General features: G+C 34.9%; 1 protein-coding gene across 1 annotated transcript; it reads left to right on the top strand.

The window, feature by feature from the left end:
• The first annotated feature begins 857 nt into the window (after nt 1-857).
• On the top strand, nt 858-9112 carry LOC139690506 (ribosome biogenesis protein BRX1 homolog). Its single transcript, XM_071587966.1, has 6 exons — nt 858-1122; nt 1200-1355; nt 4357-4477; nt 4559-4683; nt 4767-4997; nt 8713-9112. The coding sequence occupies exons 1-6, from the start codon at nt 991-993 to the stop codon at nt 9058-9060; spliced, it is 1113 nt and encodes a 370-aa protein (XP_071444067.1). The 5' UTR covers nt 858-990; the 3' UTR covers nt 9061-9112.
• The last annotated feature ends 574 nt before the right edge of the window (nt 9113-9686 follow it).

Genomic DNA, 9686 nt, shown 5'->3' on the forward strand with positions numbered 1-9686 from the left:
AATATGGCCTAGGTTTTGATGTTGAATGTCATCATCGGGTAGTTTCTACAGAAGACAATTATGTATACTGCTACATGTTTACCTTCATTGCATGGGAAGGATTAGGGCAGAGTTGTAGGGAAAGGGAGGGTTGGGGTAAAAGAAGAGCAAGAGCGTTGGAAGCAGATGGGAGGGGAAGGAAAAGGAAAGTACAGCCTGCAGTGTTGGAGTTAGATGGGAGGGGGAGGAAAAGGATGGTACAACCACAGGTTGTACTTTACTTTTCCTTCTCCTCACATCCACTTTCAACACTCTTGCCCTTCTTTTATCCCTCCTCACCCTCCCTTCACTTCTGACTCCGCCCTTCCCCTGCCACGAAGGTGTGTCTATGTATAATAGATTGTCTTCTGAAGAAACTACCTGATGATGACATGCGACTTTGAAGCCTAGGTCGTATTTTCTTAAAGTTTGCGTGGAATTACCAAGTTACTTCTTTCATTTAAACTGATGCATTCTATTGTATTTGGGCTTGATATAGATTAAGTTTATGGTGAAAAGCCCTCGGTCAATGCTAAGGAAATTCAATATTTACCATATTCTAATATTTTCTTGCTTTGAATAATATCTGGTATACAATTTTTTTATTTATCAAATCAATTATGACCCTATTCCGAAGAAATATACAGAAATCTTGACGCAACGAATGCATTTTTTTTAATACCAATAGTCCAAGCGAAGAATTATTAAACCAATTTTCTCTGCCTTTTTGGCCAGTCTTGGTTGTTTTTCCACTCACTGTCAAAGTTTGCGCCACATGCGCGATCGTTAATCGCGAGTCATTTCTAAGACAAAAGCAGATCGTATATGCATGTTGAACATACACTTGTACACATGGTTCCGTTGTGGAATTGAATCGGTGTACGGTGTGTTGAGCTGTCATAACACATTTAAAATTACTGAATTGTGTCTTCTGTTTGTTGAAACTAGAGCATTTAATATTTTAACTTCATAATGGTTAAAAGGAAGGCTAATGACGGGAAAACGAAGCTCAAAAAGAAGAGGAAAGTAGTCGTTGAACCAAAAGAAGAACCAGTTGTTTTACCACCGGTATCCAGATCTTCCGAAGATCCTATTCCAAAAAAGGTTAGTAATTGCATGAAGTTTACCGTAAACTTTGCTTTCTTAAATCAAACTCTATGGTACCATTTCTCGTGATACAGGTTAAGTGGACCAATAAACAACGAGTTCTTGTCTTCAGCACTCGTGGTATCTCGTACCGGGATAGGCATTTAATGGAAGACTTGAAGACGTTACTTCCTCACGCCAGACCCGATAGTAAGATGGAGAAAAAAGACAGTTTATTTGTGGTTAACGAGGTAGGTTAACTTTCATATGACTAACAATATAAAATCAGGTTATTATCAATTTTAGTTAAAATGTTGATTGCTTCTACTTGAGAAGAAAATGATCCTATAAGGGTATCGGAGAAAATGCTTTGACCCATTTGCAGAAATCTGGGATTTGGCGACGAATTTCTTCATGTATGAAAGAGGAGTAAAAACGAAATATCTTGAAATCAAACATTTAAGGCAGAAAATCTCAAACACCTCATTTTTTATGTTGAAATTCTGGTCAAATAAACGGATTAAATATACGAAATCCATGGTGTATCGAGATGGAGTGATTTTTGCCTTAATGTATCAATGAATTCTTCATTAATCAAATAATTCGTATTTACGGAATTGCAAGTAGTACTCACATTTTAATCAAAAATTAACTTTTTAAACTGTTGATTGATCAAACTGAAAGCACATTTCTGCGATGAATATTTATAAAATCTGTTCATCTATTAAAAACTACAACGATCCCTGTACACAGGTCTATAATATGCCGTACATTATGTATGCAATGCATTTGTGCGAACAATAATTTTTTCAAAAGTCATGTAATGAATAAATGTTTAAATCGGCATTTAAAATATTTTAAATTTTCAGCTATGTGACAATGATCAATTTGTTATTCAAATTGAATGTTTTGAAGGCTATATCAATTCCAAATATACAGCATTTATAGCTAGTTCTGTTTCATGTTCCTAACATTGCATTATTTTAAAATTATGCATTGATAAAACCTGCATTGAAAAGTTAGTAGGGACAGGTGAGTTTAGTGACCAGTACACTTTTTTCCCAACCCAAGACCCTGGGGTCAAATCCTGGAGGTGGCACGCATTTCCAGTGGTATCTTGTTTCATGCATGGTTGCCATATCGAGAGCACTTAAAGTTGAGTTTACCTTTCATCTGATGGGCTGGCTCCAGTCTTGGACCTCTTGGCATCTTTCATTAACAGTAGGCTAATGCGGACACCAGGTTTCTCTCTACCCTTCCCATCTTGCCTAAAATCCTGCCTTTACGAAAATGTTATCTTTTATCCATTTAGCTCTCCTGTGACGCCATGGCTTTTTTATTCTCTCAATTCCTGTAATATTCTCTGCTGCTCTTCTATCCTGTTCCTATGATCCACCCACCTTTCCTCCCATCATTATTGTTTACCTATCCTTATTTAGATATTTTTAAAAATTTTCTTTGTACTCCTTTCTTCTTACTCAAGTTAAACCTCTTTAAGATTCAATTTTGTCACCTACCTGACCCTCCTAATCCATTTGTATTTTAAATTGCATTTAAATGAAGCTGCATCCACTCTTGGTAAGTTGTGTGAATTAATTATGTTGTTCCTAAATCTAACCATGATACAATCTAACTGATACCTACCTGTTTCTCTCAGGATTTTATCAGTGTACCTACATCTGTGGTGATATCGGTAACATTTGTTAGTCATTTTCAAACGATTTCTTGCCAACTCAATAGCTTTCTCTCAAAAGTCATCCTTAAATCCAAGCCCATCTTCTCTTGCTTCTTCCATCTTTGCCTTTGCCTATCACTGAGTTGTAATCCCTCACCGTTATTTGGTGCTTCATTCCCTTGGGCGTTCCCAGATAATTCAATTGATCATAAAACATATGTCTTCCTCCCAGTGACTACATATTGGCATACCCTAGATTACCATGACTAGTTGGGTCTGCTTTTATCTCTACCAATAAAATTATATCACCCACTTCCTATATTCACTTTCATTTTCAGTACTATGGCCACTCTGTTTATTCTAAATCGAGCAATCCTCACTCTCTTTCCATTTAACCTCACCCAAACCTTCCTATCACTTTGTCCTTCTCCATTTCTTTGGTGATGTTTTCAAGCTTTCCTAATTTTAACATCATCCCAACTTTCCATGCCCGTATTCTGTTGTAGTCCTTGAGTCTTTTTTTCCCAATACTGGCAGTTCCTGTCCATGTCCACCAACCAAAATGAGAATAAAACAGACAGAAGGCATGTCTCCACTCACCACCTGACACATTGATTGCAGTGTTTCTTTAAATTTCAATGCTTATGCATGATAAACTATTCATTCATGACCTGTACAATATATATAGTAATTTTGATTTAGTTTAATAGCTATTCTTAGTTTTATTAGTCAACTTTTACTGCATGATTCCTTTTAAAACTTATGTACTACTTGGATCCACAAAATTTTAAACATAGGATTTTAGAAATAATTAATGGAGACACTTAAATGCAAAAATCCTGTCATCTGGTGTGTAATACGCTGTAAATGCACTTATTACTATTTGGAGATTACATATTTTGCCAAATGACAAATGGGATTGTTGAGATATCGCTCCGTAAAAATTTGAATTTTTGCATCGTTCCAACATTTTTGAGTGTAGCATTTTTCATTATCAATTTCAAGATCTTAATCTTTCCATGTAAGAGAAAAAAATATTGGTAGACCTTCTAATCAAAAAGGTGCAGAATTGCAAAGCTATTTAACTGATTCAATCCCACTCTAAATGTTTAAATAAGACAAACCTGTGACAATAATGAGAGCTTGTCAAAAAACTTAATTTTTGGCTCAATCTGAAAATATTACCGTACTTTCATTCTGATGATGAAAAGAAAGCTTTTAGAGCTTTATAACGAAAATTAGGTAATTTATAGCAAAGAAAAGATTTGTCTCTTAGTATAATAGTTTCAAAGGAATTGAAAATTAAAATTTCACTTACCATATTTATTTCCTAAATTGTGATATATGCTACTAATTTTCTACATGGGTCAAAGTAAGTAACCACAATGCTTTTGAGATAATTATTTTCTCAAGTTGGAGTATCCTATATTTTTTTCAAATAATTGGAGATCTTAATTTTATATACCATGCATGTGTTGATATGTTAATGGACTTTAGTCCATTTACCATCCAGTCCGTTAATGGATGAAGTTTTCAAGGATGTAATTTTCATTTTAGTATTTTATTTTCCTCCCTAGATTTGTGATATGAAAAACTGTAACAAGTGCATCCTTTTGGAAGGACGAAGAAAACGCGACTTGTACATGTGGATATCAAATGTTCCCAATGGCCCTTCATGCAAGTTTTTAGTGCAAAGTGGTAAGTTATCACAAGTATTCTGCATGTTTCATGGTACTTTGTTACATGGTCACTTACTAAATGAAATGAAATTAATTTCAGTGTTCACAATGGGGGAATTAAAATTGACTGGCAATTGTTTGAAAGGTTCAAGGCCTCTTCTTTCTTTTGATCAGCATTTTAGTTCTAAGCCACATTTGGCTTTGATGAAGGAACTTATTGTCCAGGTAGATAGAAACTTCCATTTGCATGGATTAGTAATTTATGGTTTTGAATATGTTCTATCTTCTCATGTAAAATTCTCTTTCAGACCTTTTCAACGCCTTATCATCACCCTAAGAGTCAGCCTTTCATAGATCATGTGTTTACATTTTCATACCTTGATGGTCGAATTTGGTTTCGAAATTATCAAATTGTGGAGGAGGATGGTTCTCTGGCTGAAGTAGGTCCGCGATTTGTCCTTTTTCCAATAAAGATTTTTGAGGGAAGTTTTGGTGGACCAACACTCTGGGAGGAGCCCCATTTTGTTTCACCTGCAAAGGTAAATTCTAAGGATGTGCATTACTATTGTTCTATTTTGTCATTAAAGTCTATATCTCAGCCCAAGATTTTTTGATTGTGGAGATCTGAGATTTTTTCTCCATGAGGACGCTTATACAATACATTCCAAAAATATCAGAAGTAAATTCAAAGTTACATTGTACACACTTTGATTACTTTGTTTTTGTCTAAATGCCAATTAAAGTCTTCTTATTAATTCTCTGAAAGCCTAAATGCTATGCATGTATTACTGGTACTCATTTTATAATTGCAAATAATGGTTTATCATTTTCTATGCATTGTAAATTTGTTTTTATAAAGTTATTTCTTATTAGCCCTCTATTATAGTACCCTTTTACTAAATGTATCATTCTTTTGTTCATTGCTATGAATCAAAAGATTTGTATACCCTAGTATGATACTCATAATTGTTTAATTTAGTGATAACCAGCATTTCTGAAGAAATCAGAGTTGAGACGATCTTTCTGAAGTTTTGATCTGTATTCTCTCCTGGCCTAAAGTAGCCATCAGAATTAAAATATCAGCTGATTACAGTATAATAAGTGGTAACTTGCTTCTATAGAAACGAAAATGGCAAATGAAAAGAAAAGCCTTGTTCAATGGAAATAATTATGATGGTAATTTAAAAACAACCATTCCGGAAACACTTGTATATTTAACATAGGAAACTTTGAAACCAGAATTAGGAAAACGTTCTTGTTGGAAAAAAACTAACAAAAAATGCAAATTTTGTTCTTATTTATAATTAATTGTATTGCTGATAGTCATTTAGAACACTGCAAAATATATTAAAGGAAATAACCTGAAAGAGTCTTAAATTGCTCTGCAAAAAGGTTTGGCAGGTCAGTTGATTCAGAAGCTGCAAAAAACTAAATGCATTCCAAGGTTTGGAAAAATGGTACAGCATTAATGATGGGTTCACTTAATGTTCATGGGATAGACGGTAATGGGAGAATGCATAAAATAAAATATTATGTGTCATCAAACGCTTCTGTTGTCAGAAGAAAAATATGTTACAATTATTACATTTGCTTAAAAAAAGGACTTTAGATAAGAAAGTTAAGAAGAATGGAAACAGCAAATTAAGGGCTACTTTCAATCATGTTTGGCTGGTATAAAATATTAAGAAAACAAATATCAATACGAAATTATTAGGAATAAATGTTTTTTATCATTTCATCGTCTAAAGTTTCATCACATCAAGTCAGCAAGAAACCATTACAGCTATTGTGCCCTATGAACATTGGAGTATCATAAGATGAAATATAATCTATATTTGTGCAAAAAAGTTAAGAAATTCTTAATTGGTTTATAGCAAAATTGACCACAATCTAAAGCAGTATGAAAATGAAATGGTATTCTTTGGAAATAAAGTAACCACCGACTTATTGTGGAGCTTTGAAGTATACATAGTTTTCTGCAGCTTTTAGCCCAAATTTAGTCATTATCTGGAGTAAGAGGAAGCTTTAGATTAATCTTAGCACAATTTCTTCGTTGATAACTCTCCCTCATGCTGTATGTTTATATTCTATATTGTGGATAAAGCCAACATATGAAAAATTAGATTGACTTGAAATAAATCTTTTATTTAGTTAGCCACAATGGTTTAATAGCCAGTATAACATAGGGAAAGGGCTATTTCACAGAAACTTATGTGCCAGTTGCAAGGTTGGTCATGCTAATTTTTTTGGATAGTCCTACAAATACTGGTTCTTCTAGCCATAACTCATAAAGATGGCCAACATGCTGATAAAATTAATTTAAGAACATTTTTCCATTGTTACAGATTTGTTTTTCTTCCTCTGTGAAGATAGTGCATATCTACTAATTAGCTTTTCAACTTGAACTGGGTTGATAATTTGGGCAGGTACTCAACTATGAGTTATTTATTTGGGGTGTGTCATATTATATTCAAAATTATGTACCTGACTGGTTGAAAAATATAATTATTATTTATTAAGTAAGCTACCGGTTAGGTAGGTTTTGGATGGACACATCTACCAAATAAATATTTTCTGGCTCCTAACAAAACACGATCCAGAAACCTACTCTACATCAAGCCCTTCTTCATCTCCGTATACTTCCTTCATCCTGTCCAACATCCCTATTCTTTTCCTGCCCTTTCCTCATTTGCCGAACATTGTCCCCGCTATTGCAGTCTTCAAGATCCAACTGCTGATCAATATGCCCTTCGTCTATTTTTCCTGCCTCCTTAGGTTTTCTCCCAACAAACCCCTCTCCTCACCCACCATACCTAGTACTTCCTTATTTGTTTTCCTTTCGATCCATTTCACCTTCTCCATTCTTCTCCACACCCACATTTCAAAAGCCTGCAATCTATATGTATCCTCCTGCTTCAGTGACCACGTTTCCACGCCATACATAAATACACTCCAATATCAAAGTTTTGATGAGTCTTTTCTTAACATCCTTACTCAATGTCCCTGTCATCAACTCCCTCCTTGTGAAAGCATCTTTGCCTAGTGCAATTCTTCTCCTTACGTCCCTACTACTATGACCGTGTAGGTCCAAAACACTTCTGAGATACATAAACTGTTCTACCTGCTCTATTTTTTGCATGTTTAGCTTAGTCTTTTTCTTTCAGGAAAATTGCATAGCCTTTGTTTGATTAATATTGATTCTCATCCTGTGTCTATTGCACTGAATTTCCAATTCACTCGGCAATGCTTGCAACCCCTTGGCTGACTGGCAAACTAGAGCTTGATCATCAGCAAACCTAGCTAATTTTATAAATTCCCCCGACTTTCATACCTATTTCTACTTCTTCTCATGCCTCTTCAACCATTTCCTCCACATGTATGTTGAACAGCACCAGTGATAGTGGACAACCCAGCATTACACCTCTTCCTAACACTGCCCATCAGCACTCCCCATTCCCCACTCGCACCTGTGCAGTCTGAGACATGTACAGGTTGCACATTAGCCTCCTGTCCCTCCAATCTCTTCCTATTTTCAGCAATATACTCATTAGTTTTCTCAATTCACTCTATGGAATGCTTTTTGAAATCTATGAAACAGGCAAATAGGTCCTGATTGTATATATTCTATATTCCTCTCAATTAGTGATCTCATTACTGCATTGACATCGCGCATACCTCTGCCCTTCCTAAACCCAAAACCGATCATCCCCTAAGTAATCATTTGCCTTACTATCCATCCTTTGGTTGATGATCCAGGGACCCTCTTAAGCTGCTAGGGAAATCAAACTTATTGAGACCCTTCCTCCCACATTTTCCTAAACCTTATAGTAGTTCCACAGGAATTTTTTCTACCCCCATGGCCTTATTTGATTTCTTCTCCCTTAATGCCCTTTCTATCTCATTGTCGAGTATGCCTGAACCTAAGCTATCTTCCTCTATGTCATGTTCTTTTTCTATGTCTAACCTTGTCGGCCTAAGTTCTTGACTGTACAGTTCTTAATAATATAATAGATAATGAAAAACCATGAGATTGATGAAACTGGTGTCTTTCCTCATTCATTTAATGATCACTTGGCCTACCTTCTAAGGGAACATCGCAAACTGTTTTTATGTACATAGTTATGGTTTAAGGATTGAAAGGTACACTTTTCTATGAATGTTTCTCATCTGGTGTATATTTGCTCCGTAAATTGTCTTATTGTGGTTTAAATTATGTGAATCCATTCATATCTGATTTGTTCCTTTACCATTTAGGTTCGAAGACAGTTTAAATTAGCATCAGCCAATAAGTATATTGCAAGGGTGCAGCAGAAGATTGTGCAAGAGGAGAGTAAACCTGAAGTTTCTTACAATCTGAAGCCACTTGATGATATATTCACAAAAGATGCTGAAGAAATCCTGAAAAATGATGAAAATCAGGCAGAGCAGGTAGAAGTGAAAGTTAGACCACCAAAAAAGATAAAACAGAAGGTTAAACCAACTGTTTTGGCCAAAAAAGTTGGTGTTAAAGGGAAAAAATTAAAAGGCAAGAATGTCAAATCAAAAAAGGTGAAGAAGGTAGTTCATAGTAAAAAGAAGAAAAATGTTCAAGTTTCAATATAAATCTTTTTTTATGTATTTTGCATCCAAATTGAATAAAATGAGTTTAAGTGTTCTTTTGTTACTTTCTTTCAATAAACACTATGAAAATAGCACTTGCTTGTGGCCACTTTTCTTTCTTTAGAGCTGTATTGGGTGTCATTGATTGTGCTTGGAATAAGTTCAAGGATCTATTGCTGTGCTTACACTTTCATGATTGGAAAGAACAGCATTACATAAAGCATATGATGTTGGAGTTATTTTGAATTTAATTTTTTTCATAATCTTATGCTTGTCAGTCTTTTGTCAGGTTTCATCTGGACTCTCTCCACTTTTTCCTGAGCCTCTGATCTTCATTTAGTAGAAATTATCCCTTACATCTTCTAGCATTCTAATCCTCCTTTCTCTTCTTCAATCTTCCCTTGAATTATCCTTTGCTGAATGCAAACTATGTGCCATATATGCCTCAATCATGGTGCAATTCTCATCATCTTCCTCTTATATTCTCCTTCACTTACACCACATTCCACCATTATTCAATCTATTTCACTTTCTCTAAAGCCACATTTAGAAACTTGACAAATACTTCTTTCTCCCTTATCTTCCATGTTTCACATCAATACCAAACTTCATGCAAAGCACTTGGCAAA

The sequence above is a fragment of the Hetaerina americana genome, unplaced genomic scaffold (genome assembly GCF_022747635.1).
Source record: "Hetaerina americana unplaced genomic scaffold, ioHetAmer1.1.p SCAF_3, whole genome shotgun sequence".
Lineage (NCBI taxonomy): Eukaryota > Metazoa > Arthropoda > Insecta > Odonata > Calopterygidae > Hetaerina > Hetaerina americana.

Bases quoted from the DNA above. Each gene is read 5' to 3' on its own strand.
- LOC139690506 (XM_071587966.1), top strand. From the start codon at position 991: ATGGTTAAAAGGAAGGCTAATGACGGGAAAACGAAGCTCAAAAAGAAG. The intron at 1,356-4,356 runs GTAGGTTAACTT...TTTCCTCCCTAG, and splicing joins GTTTATTTGTGGTTAACGAG to ATTTGTGATATGAAAAACTG. The intron at 4,998-8,712 runs GTAAATTCTAAG...TTTACCATTTAG, and splicing joins ATTTTGTTTCACCTGCAAAG to GTTCGAAGACAGTTTAAATT.